Source organism: Rhinopithecus roxellana, chromosome 19 (genome assembly GCF_007565055.1).
Source record: "Rhinopithecus roxellana isolate Shanxi Qingling chromosome 19, ASM756505v1, whole genome shotgun sequence".
Taxonomy (NCBI): domain Eukaryota; kingdom Metazoa; phylum Chordata; class Mammalia; order Primates; family Cercopithecidae; genus Rhinopithecus; species Rhinopithecus roxellana.
The window spans coordinates 66,316,391-66,338,081 of record NC_044567.1 but is presented as its reverse complement, the minus strand read 5'-3'; the positions used below and the strand labels follow the sequence as shown (position 1 = coordinate 66,338,081).

The 21,691-nt window shown below is 53.6% G+C and overlaps 1 protein-coding gene and 1 non-coding gene across 4 annotated transcripts in view; both read right to left on the bottom strand.

Moving 5' to 3' along the window:
- The window catches only part of MPRIP (myosin phosphatase Rho interacting protein), a 150,475-nt gene that overhangs the window by 8,174 nt on the left and 120,610 nt on the right, over nucleotides 1–21,691 (bottom strand). The window contains exons 16-23 of one of the 3 annotated variants that reach the window (XM_030922514.1): nucleotides 12,205–12,352; nucleotides 11,275–11,392; nucleotides 10,003–10,162; nucleotides 8,631–8,750; nucleotides 7,534–7,620; nucleotides 6,633–6,795; nucleotides 4,084–4,169; nucleotides 3,502–3,564 (exon numbers count right to left, since the gene is read on the bottom strand). In XM_030922514.1, coding sequence (XP_030778374.1) covers nucleotides 3,532–3,564; nucleotides 4,084–4,169; nucleotides 6,633–6,795; nucleotides 7,534–7,620; nucleotides 8,631–8,750; nucleotides 10,003–10,162; nucleotides 11,275–11,392; nucleotides 12,205–12,352 — 915 coding nt within the window. In that variant the 3' untranslated portion in view covers nucleotides 3,502–3,531. Of the gene's footprint in view, nucleotides 1–3,501; nucleotides 3,565–4,083; nucleotides 4,170–6,632; nucleotides 6,796–7,533; nucleotides 7,621–8,630; nucleotides 8,751–10,002; nucleotides 10,163–11,274; nucleotides 11,393–12,204; nucleotides 12,353–16,757; nucleotides 20,565–21,691 lie in introns of all 3 variants that reach the window. The other 2 variants (XM_030922515.1, XM_010370933.2) reach the window with 2 other exon arrangements.
- On the bottom strand, nucleotides 14,158–14,264 carry LOC115895100. Its single transcript, XR_004055291.1, has one exon. It is a non-coding gene; the product is annotated as a U6 spliceosomal RNA (small nuclear RNA).

Genomic DNA, 21,691 nt, shown 5'->3' with positions numbered 1-21,691 from the left:
GTGGATTTGTCCGCATCCAGCCCCGGAGAGACTTCACCTGACAGCCTCCGCTGAGGAGGACCAGATGCTCCAGGGCACCCCAGTGGGATGGGGGTGCCGGGACAGGGCCTCGCTCCCACAGTGCCTCTGCAGCGCCCGCTGCCCTCAGACCCATTTCTGGCATTCCCTGATCAGAGGCCTGTGAGTGTTATGGGGATTTGGGAACACACCAACGTATACAGTAAGATTTTCAAAACATAAAACCAATACTCTGTTCACGTGGGATCTTGCTAAAGCTTAAATCTGTATATCCAGAGATGAATGAGATCTTACTAACTGGGGGACAGAATATTTTCCAGCTCATTCTTACAGACTTTCTTCAATTATTCAATTTCTGAATAAGAAAAGGAAGAGCACTTTTCAGAGAATGACTGGAAATGAAGGGCATTCCAGTACTGACTGGAAAGTGCCATGGCTCCTCACTCATCTCCCTCTTCACGATAAGTGTCGCCATCAGACAGCCCTGCCGACTCCCCACAGCTTACCCTTGCCAGAGCTGGTGTAGGTACAGGCTTTACTGAGAAATCAGAAGCTGAAGGGATGGCCTCTAGCTCAGGGTCTGCATGATTCTACCAGTTTCAACCAAAAACCTGAGCAACGTGAAACTGCAGGCTATACCCCATCTGCTGGGGAGTCTCTAGCTTAGGCTCAGGCACACTCTGACACCGTCCTGGAGGCCCTGGTGTGATGGACTGGGGACTGAGCATGGGCTGGCCAGCTTGAGGCTCCCTCCAAAGCTCAAGGGAAGGGGGAGCTCCAGGGTCCCCCACCCCACCCAGCTCCACCCAGAACAGACCTGCTTGTTTGTTATATTCTGGAGCTGTGTGTCTGTGTAAATAAATAAACAATGTTATTTTTAAATAAAGGGTTCTGCTGCTAAGCATTTTAAAACTCACTGGTCCAGGTGAGCCTCACCTCAAGCAATTGTTACAGCTTGATAATTGTGTGTGTCTGAGAGGGTTTCTTTGGAAGCTTGCCACAGAGAGTGGGTGGGGGAATGGGGAGAAAATCCATCTCCCATTCTGAGCCCAGATGTGCTTCAACACCCATGCCTGCTCCTAGGTGCCCTTGGGGTCCCTCCCCGCAGGGTGCAGGGTTCTTACAGCAGTCAGTCTTGCAGAGGACCTGCGTAGACATCTGGTCACCACTAAAGGGGCTGGGGCCAAGCCAGGCAGGCAGCCCGAAGCCTAAGTGCTACTCAGAGGCACGCCCCGGAGCATGGCTGGGGGATGTCACTGTCATATCCCGGTTCCTGCTTGCTGGGGACTTTCTGTCAGGACTGTAGTGAGTTTGGACACTCCTAAGGCCTTGATTTGCTCCTTGCAGGCACTGCATGAGAAGCCCCAGAATTCTGCTACAGCAGGCCCAGGGGAGGGGAGCACTCTGACAGCCATAGCACCCAGCATGCTCGCTGCTGGCTCCTGCCCCAGTGACAAGGGCAGAGCTCAGGCTTGGGTGATGCTGGGCCTGCTACAATTCCAAGGGTGGGAAGTAAGCAAAACCCCCTACACTATTCCCAAACTGGCTCCGGGAGGCTGTTTCTCTCTCTACGTCCTCTGGATTCTCTCCTGATGGCTGCTCAGCCCAAGGACCCCTGCACAGGTTCGGCTGCCATGCCTGGCCCTCGGGGCTCAGCCAGCTCCCTCTGGGGTTCATCTCCCCTAGGCTGATCTCTCTACTGAGTGCCTCCAGCAGCCCCGCATACTGAGTTGAGCACTAACACGGGAGCCCCTTAAGAACCCTGAGGGAAGCATTCTCTGGTCTCAATCCCAGAAAAGGCTGTGCTGCTCTTAAGCAACTTGCTGGCTTTGATTTTGTAGCAGCTGGAACTTGCGGTCCTTTTCAGTGAGACAGGACAGAAGAACAGAATAGAACGAAAGACATAGATCAGTGCACATCAGATGCCATATCAAAAACACCAGTGAGAAGTATGGTTTCTGGGCAACTTCACTCCCGTCTTCTTGAAGGGTTGGGTGGAGTTTTCAGATACAGTTGAGGAAAAGGATGACACCCACCCATGCCTGTGCCTCCTAATATCTCCTGGGAGCGCCAACAAGGCCCCATCCTGCCCCGTTGCACCGCAGACATCTCTGAAGTCCTTGGACTGGCCCTGCACTCCAAGGACTTTCTTATTACAGAAACCCAGCCAAGCCAAACATCAACTTAAAAACACATCAGGAGGACCCCATCCTGGGGTTTCTCTCCATCCTTTTCAGTCCTCCCTGGGGCCCAGACAGTCTGCTCCCTCATCCCTGCTCTGGCTGGTTCCCAGCCACTGTGAGAGGCCCCCACCCACTCACTGCACAGAGTTACTGTCAGGGGCCCGTGGGTGTCGCACAGCCTCCCTGGAAAGGTCCTGTCAGTGACAGTTGGTCCCCTTCCCTGACTGTCACTTATAGGCATGGTCCAAAAGCCCAAATCACTAATAGTAAACTTCAAACTCCTTCAAGAAAAGCTCAAAGATACTAGCTAGAGTTTAGCCTCAAATAAGTAGTAGAATCTTCAGTAAGAAAACCATGAACCAAAAAACAAGTTTCCTTTTGCTAAACAAAATGTTCTTTATGTTTAAAGAAAAACGCCCAAGCTAAGTTTTCAATCAAGCCTAAACCACATTTGGGTATAGGTGACTTAGGACTGTAGAAAAATAAAACCAAACTGACCAGGCTTAAAACCCTCAACTCTTTAGCCAAGCCTCAGGCTGAAGTCCCTCGGCTGGCAGGGCGCCGTAGGCGTGCCTGAGAAAGGGCCAGCATAGGGAGGAAGACATGGTTCTTGCTTTCCTCCACGTTCTCATTCCGGAATGTATGAGATCAAGCCACTGAGCCAGCAACTACTCGTTCTCAGGGTGTCTCCCACCATGGGCCCGCCCCCACCTCCTCTCTGGGATAGGGCCTTCAACGGCACCTAGTGAGAAGCTTTTGTTTTATTAAAAAAGAAAAAAAAAAAAAAACTGGTAAATATTTTGCCCTTATTGCTTGTAGTTATCATGCTCTTCTGAACCATCTTCACCAAGCTCTAGTCCTGGTTTATCCATTCCTAGAACGACCAGCCTGTTAGCCTTGACAGAGGCCACTAAGTGGGTCACTAGGTGGGCAAGGCCTTTGGTGACGGCAGACTTCCCTTGCCAGTGTGGACATCTGTAAACTACCTCGTGACAGAGGGCAAGACAGGTGTCCCCTGAGAGGGTGGAGTGAGTTCAGCCGTTGTGCACAGATTATCCAACATGCATATGCTGATGGTGCCTGGCTCTCTGCCTGCCCACCAGGCTATAGGAGCGCCTCACTGCCAGGGTCATCTCTGTTAAGAGGTTAGAGTGCCAATGAACTCCCCAGAGCAGGTTAAAGAAACCTCACTTGGATTTGGTATGTTGGAGCAGGATGAATTGAAATAAAGTAACCATGACGCAGGCGTTTGCCATGGGGGTGTGAGCAGTGCATGCAGGCAGTGGGAGAGGCGGTTTACCTCCTGCATGGGCCGGGAAGCGGGTGCATTTCAGGTATCCCACGAGACCTGCTCAATTACGGACTGTCAGAGGAGAGAGCAGACATGAGACACACAACCAATCCCTCACACACGCGGTGCCGCTCCCACCTCCGCCCGCCCTCCTGTGCATGGCTGGCTCTGGACAGCACACTGAAGATGTACTGCTTCCTGGCTGGGGAAGGAGAGCAGGCGGCATTGTCTCCTGGAGGCGGCACCAGTGTCACAACAGTGACGTGCAAGGAACACCACAGGCACAGCTGACAGCAGGCCAACACGAGCGGGGCTGGGTGAAACCTGGCCTCGAGGCAGGAGCCGATCATGCCAAGCACTGCTCTTCACAGCCCTGGCCTCTCAATGTCACTGCCAGGAGGTGGCTCCAAGACAGAGACAGAGCTCAAAGCCACCAGAACCAGCCCAGCAGGGTGAGCTTGGCCTGGCTGAGTGCTGGGCCCTGGGGCTTTCGCAGCTGCGGCCCACAGGAGCACCCTTACTTCAGTTTGGGCTCCTCTCCCCAGTGTCCCCTCAAGCCCTTCCCACCAGGGGGCTGGACCCCAGTCTCACCTTGGACCTGATGTTTCTGAGTTGCCGGGTGACACAGGATCTGTCTTTCTTCAAGAAGTCAGGGTTGCTTTTAGATTTCATTATATCTGAAGTATATAATGAAAACAAACAGACCTGTTATCTTTGCTTTCTAAAACCCTATGGAAGCAGACTGAATCCTGAAACATTTCCCAAGCTTCCTACTGCAGCATACTTAGGACACTTCCTTAAACAACTCTAAGGGAATTCAAAGCCAATAACCATACAACATGCTGTATCTTTTCAGACCACCACAAAACACCAGCACAATGGGAGAATGTGTATGTGGGGCCCTGCCAGGGCTTCCTGCACTGTGGCTGTAGCCCAGAACAGCATTCCCTCCAAAGCGACTTGGTCCTCTCACTCCGCTGTGGGACCTCAATGCTGGCAGACCCCCACCCCCATTATCCACGATTCTCCACCTTCCTCCTGGTAGCACAGGACTGTCTAAAGCAAGATGGTAAGGCCAAGGCCTTCTCATGACATCCACCCACCCAGACAGCAGTCTTTTAGGCTTCTTACAAATGTCTACTTAAATACCTATAACACAAACATATATTGAGTCATATCACACATGCTGTGCATGTGTGAGATTTTTTGTTTTCTCTATTTTTTTTTTCTTTGTTTTTTGAGACGGAGTCTCTATCGCCAGGCTGCAGCGTAGTGGTGCGATTTCAGCTCACTGCAACCTCCACCTCCTGAGTTCAATCGATTCTCCTGCCTCAGCCTCCTGAGTAGCTGGGACTACAGGTATGTGCCACCACGGAGAGCTAATTTTTGTATTTTTAGTAGAGATAGGGTTTCACCATGTTGGCCAGGCTGGTCTCGAACTCCTGACCTCGTGATCCACCCGCCTCGACCTCCCAAAGAGCTGGGATTACAGGCGTGAGCCACCATGCCCGGCCCTCTTATTTCTTTTAAGAGACAGATTATTGCTGTGTTGCCTGGGCTAGAATATAGTGTCTATTCACACGTGTGATTCCACTACAGCTCACCACAGGCTTTTTTTTTTCCTTCTTTTTTTTGAGGCAGGGTCTCATTCTGTCACCCAGGCAGGAGTGCAGCAGTGCGATCATGGCTTACTGCCACTTCCACCTGCTGGGCTCAAGTGATCCTCCCACCTCAGCCTCCCAAGTAGCGCTGGGACTACAGGTCTATGAATGCCAGCAGTCCCAGCTAGTTTTTTTGTACTTTTTGTACAGACAGGGTTTTGCCATGTTGCCCAGGCTGGTCTTGAACTCTTGAGATCAAGTGATCTGCCCACTTCAGCTTTCCAAAGTGCTGGGATTACAGGTGTGAGCCACCTTGCCTGGCCAGCACAGGAGTTTTGACCTGTTTCATTTTGACCTGAGCCAGTTCACCCCTTCTTAGGCAACCTGGTGATCCCCTACTCCCAGGAGGTCACCATATTGATACCAAACTTAGTGTGGACACCTGATCGATTTAGCTTTGTGCGTGACTGCCCAGAATTCCTGGGCTCAAGTGATCCTCCCACCTCAGCTTCCTGGGTAGCTAGGCCTACCACCAACTCTGACTACTCAGGGTATTTATGGAAAAATGGAGTCTTCCTCCCAGCATCTGTCAGTACCACCATAATCACTATTCCTTGCCTAACAGAAAAAAACTTGATTTTTTTTTGCGGGGGTATTAGTGAGCTAGCACATCTTTTCCTGTTTGTGGGTCTTTATATAAAAATCAAGATGAAGGTCAAATGAAATTATGTATAATCTGGCCAGGTGCAGTGACTCACACCTGTAATCTCAGCACTTTGGGAGGCCAAGGTGGCTGGATCACTTGAGCCCAGGAGTTTGAGATCAGTCTGGGCAACGTGGTGAAATCCTGTCTCTACTAAAAATATAAAAATTAGCCAGGTGTTGTGGTACACGCCTGTAGTCCCAGCTACTGGGGAGGCTAAGGTGGGAGAATTCTTGAGCCTGGGAGGCGGAGGCTGCAGTGAAATCACGCCATTGCATTCCAACCTGGGCAACAGAGCAAGACCCAGTCTCAAAAAAAAAATTACGTATGAGCTGAAAGTGCTTGATAAAATGTTAACTCTTTCATCCTCCCTGCCATCTATTTTTCAAAGGGTACCTAAATGTTTTTAGCCAAGAAAAAAAAAGAGTCAGTCCTGCTGTCCATTTCGGAAAGCAGGGGGCTCCCTCCCATTCTCCACTCTATGGCCTTTTACAGATATTCTAGTCAAATCCTAGGATCAAGCAGCTAGTGAGAGCCACTTCTGCCCAGTGGTCGAGTTCTTTAGGAAAACAAGACTTGTTATTACTTCAAAAATATTACGCTGATATTATGGGTTCTCCCTAGAGCAGTCAGCACAGCATCCACTGCTGTGCCGGGGAGAGCAAGGCCCGTCTGGGGCAGCTGTGTGAGGCTGGTGCTCCTGCTCCACTGGGATGCCTGGGTCTACAAGCATCACTGGGACTCTTCTGCTTCGAGTCAAGCACCGGGAAACCTCTATGACCAAACCCCCATAACCCCCCCAGCAATAGCCCAGAGGACATGACCCAAGGACACACCGTATCCGGACACCGTGGCACTGTCAGGGGACTTTTCCCCCAGCGCTTCCGTTGCAGCCTTGAGCTGCTCCTTCAACCTGCTGATGTCACAGTCAGCTTTAGCTTTCGCGATGCTGAGCTCTGTGTAGATGTCTTTGTACTTGTCACTTGCGTACTTCTTGTCCTTGGGAGTGAAATGACAGAGAATGGTAGTTACATCCAGGAAACAGGAGCATGCACAATGTGGCCTGTCTCCCTGGGGACTGAATACGGTGGGGAGGCTTGCTTTGGGCGGGAGAGGAGGCTTGTTCACCTCTGTCTTCTAGAGGCAGAAAGTGGACAGAGAGGAAAAACCACAGGGCCTGAGGACACGGGCACAGCCATCAGGACGTGGAAGGATAATCTCCAGGCCCGGTGAGTGCAGGAGGCAGTTCCGGGATTGCCTGACCAGCCTGGTGTGGCCCTGAGTGCCCAGGCCCCTCCCTTGTGGGCTTTAGCCTGGAAAACCCTCTGTGTGTCTGGGATTCCCTAGGTGACTGAGTGACCACCAATGATTCTGTCATCTCCCCTGATTTCAGGAGTCCCTGGAGGAGGCTGGTGAAAGCCAGGAGGTGGCTCAAATGGAAGTCAAGCCTTGCCTCACTTCACAGGCCTTTTCTCTGGAACGTTCCTCCCAAAGGACACAAAAAGCACATATACACTGATGCTGGAGCCAGGCCAGGCAGGTTGCTCATGTCCACGTTCCCATAGGACCTGCCTGCAGGCTGGTCTTTTAAGAGAACTTGATTTTGGAAAGTGCCTTCCTCACAAGAGTAAAATCTGCTTCAGAAGAACCCATGCTGAGCCCCAGCCTGAGTTCAGGAGGTGCATGTCACCTAGAGCCTGTTCCCGTACCCGCCCTCCTGCGGTGCGGTGACCTTACCCGCAGTGCCGTCTGCAGCTCATCCTTGAGGGAGCTAATTTCCTGTTTCAGGTACTGTATTTCTGATTCCTTTACCCGCAATAAGACCTAAAATGACAGAGAGATTAGGGACCAATATTCAGGAGCAAAGGAACCACCAGAGTCTCCAGAGCAGGGTGAAGCGTGCAGAGGGCTCTCCAATCACCAGTGAGCAGGGCAGCCCCGCAGTGCCCAATGCGGGGAAGCATCGTTTCAACACTGCTCACAGCTTCAGCCTCACATACAGAAACAGGAAGAGGAAAGAAACGGCCGTGACTCCTACCAGTGCCAAGGACTCCCTCCTCAGCCTGGGGTGCTGTGAGCTAGACCTGCTTGTCTCCAGGGACCAAGCCCACGAGAATCAGGAAATGTTACCACTGACACTTGTGTCAGACTCACTCAGCCTCTCCGGCCCGCCTTTTTGGTAAAGCACTCATTTAGTACAAGGCACAGGCACAGCAGACAGAGGCCCCACACCTGAACTTGTGGCAGGAGCTGATCACACCAAGCACTGCTCCCCCCCAGCCTTGGCCTCTCAGTGTCGCTGCCAGGAGGTGGCTCCACTACAGAGACGAAGCTCAAAGCCACCAGAACCGGCCCAACCGGATGAGTTCTGGCTGGCTGAGTGCTGAAATTTTAGCACATTTTAGGGTGAAATTTTAATTGAACGTGGAGAAATCTAAGTGCCTTCCTAAAAGGACACCCTATACTCCAGAATCCATCATTCTGACATAAAGCGAGCCTCCCTGACCTGAGCTGCAGCAGCCACATGGCTACAGAACGTCTCCTTTTGAGTGGTCAGTGTTTGTGGCATGGCAGAAACGGAGAGGAGTGGGTCGGGGGAATGAGATGGGGTCAGGATCCCCACAGCCTCTCCAGGGCCCCGCTCGGCTAGCGGCTCTCATGCCACTTGGCAGCTCACTGCTCGCCACTTCCGGGTGACTTGGATCTTCCTGGACCCTGCGACTCCTGCTGTCTCAGGTCTGTCCCTCCCACAACCCTGTAAGGAGCCATGCTGCACTCCCCTGGGGCTCCTGGGTGCAGAGCTGAGTCAGGCGCGGCCTGGTTCCTGATGGTACCTCTAGTTCATAGGCATCCTTGCCCTGTGCAAGGGGTGACCCAGTGGCCTCCCCACCGCCGTCCCCAGTCAGCAGCGTCCGTAACCGTGTGATCTCTGCAGCCAGGCGGTTGTTCAGCTCCTGGGGGACAGCAACACAACAGTGACACTCCAGAGCTGCCTGGGGCCAAGTCGCATGACACAACCCAGGAAGGCCATTTCCCTGGGTTCTTTGTGTATCTGTGGAACTGTGTAGGCATGATCCAATCGATAATCCTTAATTCCTTTCTGTCACAATAACTAGTGTCAATCTGTTCCATGGCTGGTCCCATCTGAGCTCCTGTGGGGTCATCTTTAAGCCACAGCTGTAATGAGTGGACCCAGTCCTGCCTGAGGAGCCTCATACACAGCCCTGTGCAGCAGCCATACCCCTTGGGAAGGCCTCAGGTGAGGATGAGACTATGTGCCAAGTCCCAGGGGGTGTTTGTGCAGGGCGGGGTCATAGAGGGCTGTTTAGTTTGGTGCCCACAGAAAAGCCAATATTGAACGAATCCTGACTCGAATCTTTCAATTAACCAGGATTTAAATGCACCCCAATTAACTAAGGAGCAAGCAATTCTTTATTTTTTTTATTTTTTTTTGAGACAGAGTCTCGCTCTGTCGCCCAGGCTGGAGTGCAGTGGCACGATCTTGGCTCACTGCAAGCTCCGCCTCCCAAGTTCACGCCATTCTCCTGCCTCAGCCTCCTGAGTAGCTAGGACTATAGGCGCCCGCCACCACACCCAGCTAATTTTTTGTATTTTTAGTAGAGATGGGGTTTCACCATATTAGCCAGGATGGTCTTGATCTCCTGACCTCATGATTTGCCTGCCTTGGCCTCCCAAAGTGCTGGGATTACAGGCGTGAGCCACCACACCTGGCCAGAGCAAGCAAATATTAAGAAAAAAATTTGACAAAAATAAATGTGAGCAGTAAGCCTGACCCTGAACAGTGTCAGCTCAGTCCCTGAGGGATAGGATCCTGGAGGACTGGGATGACCCTGCCAGGCCCTGCCCAGAAACAGTGAGCCAGAGGTTCAGAGGAGCACAGAGAAGACACCAAGACACCCGAGAGTCTCGGAAAGGGTCAAAGCAAGAGTGACGTCATGTGTATGCAGGTGGTGCACGTGGCAGTACAGCCTTGCTCTAGCTATCCGCGGTGACGATTCTGACAACACAGATGGCCACGCAGGATGGCAGGGAGAAGCCTTGGGGCAGGTGACCACTCTGTGGCTCAGGGACCTTCACGCCACTTTGAGGGTGAGGCCTGGCTCTAGCACTGGCTCACCTGACTATGGGTCTACCTGACCTTGAGTGCCCCCGACTAACCTTGGGCTCACCTGGCTGCAGGCTCACCTGGTTGTGGGCATTGAGCTCCTGGTTCTCACGCTGGCACTGCCGCAGGGCCTGCCGCTCGGCCTCCAGCGCCTGGGCCAGGTGGGCATTCTCCAGGCACTTCTGCGAGTACTGCTCCGAGAGGACCTCCAGTTCCCGCTGCACCGACTGCAGCTCCTCCCTGGGGAGAGGGCAGCACTCACTCCTCTGCCTGCTTCAGGAACAGGCCTCTCAGAGGCTGGTGTCCCTCCTTGACACCAGACACAGCCAAGCACAGGTCAAGCCTGCACAGCCTGTTGTCTTAATCAGCCTGAGTCATATAGAGCAAGGGATCCCTTGCAGAGATGACCTCACCCTCACACCCCTCCCTGGTCCTTTCTCACAGTCTGACAGTCCTACAGCTAGCACTTCTCTGGGATGCCAGTCAGGACAGAATCCAGTCTGCGGCCACAGAGACCTCCCATTTCTAGACTCTCTTCTGACTCAGAATTTGTTTTCAGTAAACCCACTTTTGAAGCCATCTGTGTCTGACAGCCAGGACCAGGCTCTACACAAGACTCAAAAAACCAAGCTTCCTGAGGCTGTTCTGCCACCCTGGATCCAGGAAGGCCATCTCTCATGCAGGTGAACCAGGCATGAGGGGCTTCCAGGTGAGCCACCCTGCTCTGACCGAGGTCAGCGTGAGCCTCTACAGGGTGCCACTGACCGCTGCCAGCTCCTGAAGCAGGACCCCTGTCTTCAGCTATACTACAAAGGCACCTGGTAGAGCCTGAGTGCCGTGACGTTCATGGTGGCCAATCTGTGGGCTCTTGGCTGTGTCAATTCTACCAAGTGAAAAAAGTCTACAGCAGTTATTCTGGTATTGTTCTACCCTTCTGCCTGTGCACAGGGAATCAGCACATGTGTGGTTTTAAACCGCAGTGCTAGTTCTCACTTCTGCCCGGTACGACTAAGCCCAGCTACCTGGCTCCTGGTGGGCTAGCGGGGCAGCTGTTGAGGAACACATCTGGGCGGTTGCTGGGATCAGCCCTGGACAAGAGGGGAGTTTAAGATTTCATTTGTTGCATCTCGTTCTTGGCATTTCAAGAAACAGTCTCTCTGAATAGAGAAGGCCCCACTTGGGCCACATCCTGCACTGGACAGGAGGGCATCTGAGTTGCTCTCAGCACACATGGGCCCCAGGCCCCAACTTTTGGAGGCCTCTGCAAAGACACAGGAAGGGCCCAGCTGTGGCCTGGCCAGGCACCTTCCAGAGGCCCTCCCAAGGGCAGATGGGCAGGCCCAGCCACTTACAGGTACTGGCGCCGCAGAGCCTCAACGTCCGAGTTGACACTGCTGATCTGGGACCGCTGGCTCTTCTCCAGCTCCCGCTCCATCTCCTCCCGGTGGGCATTCTTCATGGCTTCGATGGCTGCAGGCAAGGACATGGCCTCAGCACCAAGGGGTTATGCCCTTCCTGCCGGCAGGGGTGGGGGTGGGGAGCTCCATACAATGGAGTGGCACTTGCCACTGCTGATGCTTGCTTACTCAATCAGCAGTCGGATTTTGCATGACAGGCTGGGCCCTCATGAACCAATTCTCTGAGGTGGGCGCGGGCTGGGAGAATTCTCCATGAATTCCCCCTGGAAGGAATGCACGTTTGGCTTTTTTTTTTTTGGTGTTAGAAGAAAACCAAACTGATTAAATAAATGTCAATGTTAAATGCCAACGTGAGTTTATAAAACAAGCAAGCTTTTGTGCTGGTGTATTTTATTCCTTGGAACTAAATTAACAAACCACTGAGGTGGTGATTACATAAAGAGAAGGCAGCACAAGGCACAGGGGACGTGCTTGTTTAGGGCCACCTGCTGGTGAGGCTACATATCCTCACGCTGAGGGCAGGGGCACTCTGGCCAGAGGTGGTCCCACATTGACAGGAGTCTGTCAGGGGGAAAGTCACTGGCTGGACTGACACTAGTCAGTCTACTTGTTGGGACGGGAAAGTCACAGGTTGGGACAGCTCCTTGTGTGCAGCTGGCCACGATGGGGCTGTCGGGTTGAAGTGTGCACTCTCAGCTTACAAACTCTCAAAAGGGACCTAAAATTGGCCTTTGCCTCAGAGTGAATAGTCAAAGAACCCTTCAACAATGAAGCTTACATCTCAGCCAAAAGGCAATTCAAAAGCAGCCATTCCTCTGACTTGTGTGTCACCCACCCTGCCCTCAGAGTTACCCCACCCCCTACCTGAGATGGTGGCTGCTGTCTCCTCGGCCAGGAGGCGGTCTTTCTCCTCCCGAAGCTTCTCTAGCTCCCGCTGGTGCTGCCTCTGCAGATCTTCAATCTTCTTCTGGTGCGTTTCTTCCATTGCTGCAAACCCTCGCTCGCACGTGGCCTGCAAAATGCAAAAGGGGCTTCATCGACTTCTTTACCTCTAAGTTGGGGCCCTTTTTAGTAAATGAGCCAGGAATCCCACCCCGTCCAGGCCCAGCTGTGACTGGGCACTCACTGAGCGTGCTTCACCATGGGCCTCCTGAGCAGGATCCCTGGGGCTGTCTGGGGATTCTGTGATGCCATCAGAGCCTTCAAAAAAGGGTGTTTCTAGCCAACTCTACATCTTATTTCTGTGATAGTACTGTGCCCCATTTCTTCCTGGAAGAAGCTGGTATGGTGGGTTGGGAGAGGCTGCTATGAAATGGAAACCAGCCAATCCCGGACCTTCCTGCGTTGCTGCCAGGTGGGTCCCACAGGAAGGAGGGAGGAGAGAGCACGTGTGCAGGGGCTGGCTGCATCTGGTATGGAGGGACACAGTAAAAGGCCGGTAAAACAGGGATGAGGGACTTGTCTGCTGGAGGGAACCAAGGCCATTCCACGTATAGGGAGTGGCCTGGCGGGCACCAGGCTGGGAACCTCTCAACCCACAGTGGGTTGGGGGCACACAGAGTCCACTTCTGGGAGCTGGGGGTTGGGCTCTGCCATTAGCCAGCTGACAACCTCCAGCTGGTCACTTAATGCTCAGGTGTTGACTGAGGGAATAAGATCAGGCTACAGGATCTAATTCCTTCTAGCCTGTGTTTTCTTTCTTACTTTTTTTTTGAGACGGAGTCTCGCTCTATTGCCCAGGCTGGAGTGCAGTGGCGCGATCTCGGCTCACTGCAAACTCCGCCTCCCAGGTTCACACCATTCTCCTGCCTCAGCCTCCAGAGTAGCTGGGACTACAGGCGTCTGCCACCACGCCTGGCTAATTTTTTGTATTTTTAGTACAGACAGGGTTTCACCGTGTTAGCCAGGATGGTCTTGATCTCCTGACCTTGTGATCTGCCCACCTCAGCCTCCCAAAGTGCTGGGATTACAGGCGTGAGCCACCGCACCCGGCCCTTTCTTACTCTTTTCTTAAAGGAGAAGGACACCAGTGACTTAGTACCTCTGCTAACTCCAACAAGACAGGAGACCTGCTTTCCAAGCTCTCCTGCACCTCACTAGAGCAACACATGCATGCCCCAGGATGGGAGCAAGTCACACCAGGAAGCCCAGGCCTGGTTATCGGAGCTGCACTCACTAACAAAGCAGGTGAGCGTGCTGCACAGCTGCTGGGAGGGGTGCGTGTGCAGCTATTTTGAGCACGGAGGCACACACTTTCTGTCTAAATCCTTCACGTGGTCTGCTTCAGAGAAGGGACTGGGCCTCTCGCTGAGTTTTAAAAACTGGAAGAACGTGGCCACATTCCATTCGAAATTCAAGTGTGGGGGCTTCCCCAGTCTGGGCTCACAGCCTGCATCACTTGGTTAATCTTCTTGCATGTGGATTCAAGAAAGGATACCAAGAGATCCTATCAGCATGCACGGGTATCCTTCTCTGGGCCCACTTTTAGCGATGGCCATCTCTGAGAGCCTCAGGCAGTATTTCCAAACTCGTGGTCAGTCTGGACTTGACTGTAACCTATGTGCTGCTCTGGGCAAATGGCTCAGCTACTGCCACTATTAACTGGGCATCCCACCCCCTCTCCCAGTGGCTCCACCTGGAAGCAGCTGTCTCTTCCTGCCACCCTCACACCTCAGGATGGCTGCAGGAGCTCGGAGCTCTGGAGCTCCTGGTCTTCAGACCCCAAGTTTGAGCTCTTCTTTCTCCCTCCCACTTGCTTTGGTTCGTATGTGGCTTCTCAGTTAACACATTTAACTAATAGGTCTTTTTTAATTAAAAAAATATATAGAATACTTCACGAATGTGTGTGTCATCCTTGTGCAGCGGCCATGCTAATCTTCTGTGTATCATTCCAATTTTAGTAGAGGTGCTGCTAAAGCGAGCACAACTAGTATTAATAGATCTTTTAGGTTTTTTTTTTTTTTTTTTTTTTTTTGAGTCTACTTGCTGGGAAAAGCCTTATTTTGATCTGAGTGCTTTGGAATATTAAGCAGGTAAGAGTCAAAAATCTAACAGAAGCACTGGGACATCTTTAAAGACCCAGTTGCTTCTTTGGAGAGAAACTACATGCTAAAAAATAATTGATCTTGCAAACAAATGTTAATTTAAGCCAATCATTCCTGGGACCAAAAGAAGTTCCTCGATGACTACAATTGTGGTGTGGTGGAAGCCTGTGGATGTTAGAGGATGGCTGTTAGGCCAAGATCCTGTCCCCAACGACCCAAGTGGAAATCTGCATAAACTGATGAAATCTCAGTTTCATAGGTAAATAGGTGCTGTCTATTTACAAGTTCTGTATGTCTGCAGGGGTGGGTGAGAACCCCACACCTAGGCTAGAAGCTCCCAGGCACAGGAGGGGACACTATGCAATGGCAGCTAAGGCAGCAGGGAGTGGACAGTGTCCAAGCCCTTGGGAGGGGCCTCATCCTGACCTGCATTATCTGTTTCTCCCTGCTGGTGACACTGGCCCAGCACAATCTCTGGTCAGTTCTCAACATGAGGCAGTCCTCTCCCTTCTGATTTCTTGCTCACTGGTGGTATAATGGCACCTCCATGAGGCCTCGCCTGCACCTGGTTGGCAAACCTAAAGCAGTCTCGGTGTGGAGGGGGCTCTTACAGATGCAGACAGGAAGCAGGGCATCGCTGTGCCCAGGCCCTGCCCCTGTGGACCCTGCTGATTGTCTGGGAAGCTGCAAGGAAGGACACTAGCAAGCATGTTTGGGGTCAAAGCAAAGGTTTGTGCAATTAACTTTTCAAGGTGCACCTGGCACCATCTGGGTGCTGCTTTTGGTGAACTGACCACAGTGTCATCACATACACACACTTTCAAAAGATAGCTGTTGAAACCTTCTCACAACTCATAATAGTTTTTAAAAGGTTTTGACTGATTTGGGGAAAGAATGGTGAAAAAGAGCTTCTCTGGCTCACGCCTGTAATCCCTGCACTTTGGGAGACTGAGGCGCGTGGATCACCTGAGGTCAGGAGTTCGAGACCAGTCTGATTAACACGGTGAAACCCCGTCTCTAGTAAAAATACAAAAAAAATTAGCCGGGCGTAGCGGTGAGTGCCTGTAATCCCAGCTACTTGGGAGGCTGAGGCAGGAGAATCGCTTGAACCTGGGAGGTGGAGGTTGCTATGAGTTGAGATCACGCCATTGCACTCCAATCTGGGTAACAGAGCGAGACTCCGTCTCAAAAAAAAAAAAAAAAAAAAAAAAAAGGCTTCTCAGCTCTCCAGAGGTGCTCGCTGACAACCACACCCGTGTGTCTTGGTGGGGCTGAGTCCGTCACACAGAGGTGACGTGTGAGCTGCTGTTTCCATTCAGAGCTACAGGAGTAAGGGGCTGGGAAAAACAGGTGTCCTGCTGGACAGTGGCCATGGGGATGTGCGGGCAGGAGCAGTGGCAGCCGCATGGGAGTCAGAAGCTTGCTGCACAATGGTGCTGGCTGTGTGTGCGCCCGGCTCTGCCACATGAGCGTGGGAGGTGCCACCTGAACATGGCTTTTGAGGGGCCTAGTCATCCCAGTCATTTACTGGGGCAGCTTCCTGAGTGGGAGGAATGTAAGGGCACAGGTATCATGGTAAACTTTTGAGTCTAAGGGATGACGCTTGGCAGCCACACATGGTGGGTGTGGTCTGTAGCTACAAAGAGTGGGGCCAGAGAGTTGGACCTCCACTCAGCCCACCCCCACCCCCAGGGCCTGGCATGTCGCCTTTGTGCTCCAGGACCTCAGGGGCGGGGGTGCAGGGCAGTTCTGGGGAAAAGCTACTTGTAAAGGTCCTGGGGAAGGGGACAGGAATGGCTGGAGGCTGTGCTCAGTGGGAAAGCTCTTCTCACCAGAGCACACATCAAATGCCAGTTCCAGAGAGGGACCCTCTGCCCAACTGTGCTCTCCTAGGGCAATCAGGGGGAGACTGCCCTCCAACCGGGCCCTAGCTCTCTGGGGTGTTGCTGTGACTGCAAGGCTGTCCTCAGGCAGCTGCCTCAGATTTGGGCTGGGACTGGGCCAGGTGAGGTTCTGGGGGGCGGGGGCAGGAAGGAGGCAAGGCTGGCAAGGGGATTGGGGACTACTCTCAGGAATACGGAGAAGCCACATTAGGTTAAAGGCAGAGAAATGCTGGGAAGACTACATGCTCCTCTCCTACCAGGGACCCTGGCGGCCCTCCTGCTAGTTCTTCTGGTGGAGGACGCCAGGGGATGCCGAACAAGAGGCTAAGCCCACAGCCCAGGCCCTGCTGAGACCACACCACGGTCAGCAAGTAGAGGGACAGCAGCACATCCCCTCAATTCTGTTTGCACAGTAGCTGAGCCAGACATCCCCACACCCACCCCGTTATCAAGGAGGATCTGCTTTGCAAACTGAATGGGGCGTTAAGACCTTAAGGCTCTCCAAGTCCCTCTGGTACTTCTCGCGCAGTGTGGCCGCGTCGCCCTCCAGGTCCTTGTGTCCCAGCTCCTCCCGCATGACGTCCATCTGGGCCTCCAGCTCCTGGATGCGCTCTCTCAGCCCAGTCATGGAGTCAGCCTCTCCCTGGGTGGCCTGCCAGTCGGGGGCAGGGGCCGGCAGGGCCTTGGGGTGCGGCCCCTGGTGGAGGCAGAGGGTGTCCTGAAGGCACCTCAGGCTCTGCGAGTAGTGCTCCTGCAGGGTCCTCAGCTCCTCCTCGTGGATTGTCTGCAGCTCCCGGACCTTGAGCTGGAACCTGTCCTCCAGGGTCTGTATCTGCTCGCCATGATGCCTCTCCAGGTCCTGCCTATCTCTGACCGAGGCATCCAGCTGGCTCAGGACCCGGCTGCGCTCAGCCTGCAGTGTGCTCTCAGTCCTGGTCAGCTGCTCCACCACGCACCGGATCTCCTCCTCATACCTGCCCCGCAGGGTGAACATGCTCATGCTGTGCTTGCTCTCTGCATCCTCCAGACACTGTTGCTGATGGTCTAGCTGGGTGGCCTTGGCCTTGAGCTCTGCATTCTCCCTTTCAACGATGGCGATCACATCCAGGTACTCGCTCTTCTGCTTGCGGAGAAGCTCCTCGTACTCCTCCCTCAGGGCCTGGGCTGCCTGTGCCTGCTCTGAGCAGGAGGGCTCCCGGGTCTGCCAGGACTCCTTGCAGAGCTGGAGCTCCTTCTCATATTCTAGCCGGATTCTGCAGGCCGCATAGCACACCTGGGCCTGGATAATGGCATCCTGAACCAACAATGAAGAATACTGACCGAGACCTCCAAAACAAGTGTTATACGAGAGACTCTGTGATGCCTGGAGAAGCTTCTGGCAATTTCTCAGCGATTCCACAGGTGGCAGAGATGGTAAGGCAGCAGCTATCTCCTCTAAGAGACTGGCCTTTTCCTTCAGCTGCTGGGCAAGCTCCTCCTGAATAGCAACAAAGGCCCCAGGGCTCTGGTCAGACACATGGAAGGGCTCCTGAGAGCTGTCTGAGTCTCGGCCCAGGACTTCTCCTAAGGGTCTCAGGTCCCAGGACAGCTGCACACCATCTTCATGGCCCGCTGGAAGCCTGAGGGCTTCCAAGACCTGCTGCATCACTCTCTCAAAGTCTGGGGTTTGGTAGGCTCCCAGGATTTCCCCCAGCAGGCACTTGTGCTGCCGCAGGGCTGTCTGGGTGCCCTGCAGGGTCTCCTGGATGCTCTGCAGCCTGCGGCGGAACGACTCCCTCACTGACTGTGTGGCAAAGCTGAGCTCTGCCCTGACCCATGTGGCATTGGCCAGAATGGGGGCCAGGCCCTGTGGGATGCTCTGCTGCCCGTCTCCTGAGGCACCGACTGCCTCTCCTCCCAGCGTACCCAAGTGCTTCCTCAGAGACTCAACCTGGCTCCAGAACTCACCGTCCACCAGCACCTTCCGGGCCCAGGTGTCTACGGGGGCCCCAGCAGATTCCATCAGTGGCTGTCCTGACCAAGAAATCTCCTGGAGCATTCTGGAGACATCTGATGTTGTGTTCTTCAGGGAGTCTGCTATCTGGCTGATCAGCGAGGCTTCCAGAGCAATCTGGTCAGAAAGAAGCCTCACCCGCTCCTGCTCTGTCAGCTCAGGCTGGGGGCACTGCTGCAGGGAGGCAGGCTTCCTGTTCTCCTCGGTGCCACCTGTCTCCAGTTGTGCATGGGCCCCGCCATCGGCTGGGACCGGCCAGTGCTGCAGCGCCTGGATGGCGCTGACTAGCGCACTCTCCACACTGGCCAGGGAGGCTGCACGTGCGTCCTGCTCATCCTCCTGGCTGGCCCTAGGCAGAGATCTCAGTTGTTCTCGGCAATTTTCCAGGCACATCAGGGCCTGACTGTTCTTGACCTGGAAGTCCCCAAGCTCTCCAACATGCCCTTCAACCCTCATGGCCCTCTCCTGCCTCTCCTGCTCCAGCTGGGAGGCCAGCGCACCAACCTGGAGCAGGCTGGCACGGAGCTGCTCACGCAGCTGGGCCTCGGTGCCTGCCCACTGATGGTGTAGTGCAAGCAGTGCCTCACGGCTCTGACCCTGCTGGCTCTCCAGCCTCACGGTCACGTCTTTGAGCTTTTCCTCTGTGACATAGAGCTTGGTCTCCAGGGAGTGGATGATAGAGAGGTATGTGTCAGAGTCGCCAGGTGCAGGCAGTACACTGGGTGCAGGCTCTGAGGACATGCTTTCTTCCGAGGGTGACCGGTCCTGGCTGGTGTCGGAAGATGTGCTGCTGGTCCAGGTCTTCTCGGACCCTTCGGGGTGAATGTATCTTTGGCACTGGATTGTGGAGAACCGGATTCTTTGCCTTTTAACACCAGGTGCCCCCTGGTCGAGTTTGGCTGTGCCCTGCTGATGGCCCTCCTTGTCAAGAACTTCCACTGACTTTGGGGGCACCACGCTCTCTTCCCTACTGGGGCTGCCGTCACCGTACTCCTCCCCCGGAGGAGCCCCCAGGTCCTCGTCCTCATCCTCGAGCCTTGTGTGTGGGAGGCCCAGAGGGGCCCTAGCGACTTGGACTGGTTGGCCTGGGAGCAAAGTGCCATCCCTTTCTGTCTCTTCAGGGGTACTCCGTGGTTCTTCCATGTCCTTTGGAGATTCACTTGCAAATTTCCTTAAAATCTCCTCTTTTGCTTGGAGCTTAATTTCTGTTTCCTCTAAGCTGCTCCCCAAGGCAACCATTTTAACCAAAGCCTCACTGAGGTCCTGCTCCTTCTTCTCCAGAACCTTCTCATGTGCTTCCTTAATGCGCTCCAGCTCTTCCTCCTTCTCTCTCAGCAGAGTGTGCATGCTCTGCAGCTGGCTGGAGACCCTCTGGTAGGAGTGCTCCAGGCTCTGGTTGTCGGCCTCTCTTCTCCTCAGCTTTTCCCGGAGCTCAGCCACATCCCCATCGGATGTGGCCACGCGCTCTGTCAGCTCCTGGAACCGCTGCCTGAGGAGGTCCCGCTCATCGCAGAGGCTCTGCACGTGCTCTGCGAGCCTGCGCACACTGGCCTCTCGCGCCTCCAGCTGCTCCTCCAGCTGGTGCACCTGCTCACTGCCCTCGAAAGTGGCACTCAGCTTCTCCTTCTGCAGGGTCTCCACCTGCTGTGCCTGGCCCTGCAGCTGGTCCTCATAGGCGCTGGCCTTGTCTTCCACCTCCTTCAGGTTCTGCAGCAATGCCTGCTTCTCCTTCTCACAGCTCTCCAGCAGCAGCTCGTAGTTTCTCTGCAGCTTCTCCTCCATCAGCCGCTGGGCCTGCTCACTGGCGCCCAGTTGCTGGCTGAGGTCAGCAATGCGCTCCTGCAGCCTCTGGACCTCCTTTTGCCGGTCCCGCTGCAGTGCCTGCTGTGTCTCCAGGCCCCGTAGCTCCTGCGTCTTCTCCAGCAGCAGGGCCTCAGCACTCTTAAGCTTCTGCTCGCTAGCCCTCAGCTGGCTGCTCAGCGCTGCCTCGCTGTGTTGCCGCTCCTCCAGCTGCTCGCGGACCCGGCCCTGCTCCCGCTTCAGGTCGCCCTTGAGCTTGGCCAGCGCCTGCTCCTTGATGGCTAGCTCGGCGGCCGCATTGCTGAGCCGTGCCTGGAGGCTCCGGATCTCAGCCTCGTGGTGCCGGATCGTGTCCTTGGCCTCCCCATAGCTACGCTTCAGGGTCTGAATCTGGTGTGTAATCAGCTCCTGGCGCTGGCACTGGGCTTCAAGCTCACTTTGAAGGTCTTGGTTGACTCTATGGAGCCTCTGCCAGGCACCCGATGGGGAGGCGGCCACTTCAGTCTTAAAAAAACCGATTAAATACTGGTTAGTAACACTCGGGCCTCCCAGTTCTGAGTGTCACACCTCTGGCCAGGAACAACCACAGAAAGCTCCTTGATGGCTTTGGCTTTTATCCTTTGCACAACTTTATCTTTTTTCCCATTAAAAAAATCCAACAAATTATCTTTCTTTCTTTTTTTTTTTTTTTTTTAGTAAGTAGCTGCTTCCAGGTAAACAGAAAACATGGACAATAACATCAGAAAACAGCTTTAACCAAATAGCTTCTAGGAGAAATAAACCAAACAAAACTGAATAATGGAACACACTGAGAAGCAAAACAAAGACTAAAGGACAAGAGAGCGCCAGGAAGAGGGACAGGCAGGAGGAGCAGAGCACCTGCAGCTGTTTGTTTCACAAAACAAAAAGTATGCAGTCTTGACAACAAATCCTAAACAAGCGCAGGACGTAAGGTGTAGGTAAATGATGCCACTTCCTTCTAAGACAGGAGGAGAAGGAAGGAAGGTAACGCTCGGGAGATGTCAGCAAGGTGACATCCAAACATTTTCCTGTGGAAAGTGTAGTCAGTCCTCTAGAGTAACAGGAAAAACTAATCTCTACCTGTAAGAAGACAAAACGAGGGGGGAACGGAAACCATGGAGTAAAATACAATAACCAACAAAACAAACAAACCTTTGCGGAGTTCAAAATGAGAAAAAGTGAAGCATGCAAAAACAAAACACAACGTAAATGAAACAAAACTCCCCACACTGAAAGGCATGCAGAGACAGAACTCATTAATGCAGGGAAAACAACACAAACAAGGGTGAGTCGAGCCCAGCCTAAGAATCTGGCCTGCCTGTGGCTCCCTCTCGGTCTGCTGGCCGGGGAAGCCACAGATGTGACACTCAGTTAAGTTCAAGTTACACTTCACGCTCAATGTCCAAACCATGCAAGCTCCTCCCAGCAGTTAGTGTAGCACCCACCCCAGCAGCTGGCTCCTGATCCTTAACCCCACAGACCCCCTGCGCATTCTGAGTCGTGATTAAAAGCATTTCCAAAGTACAAAGGGTGGTGAAAAGTCACAGGTTATTAGACTTAGGGAAAAGGTATTAAAGACTAGCTTTGCCCAGTGCTGACCAACAGGGGCT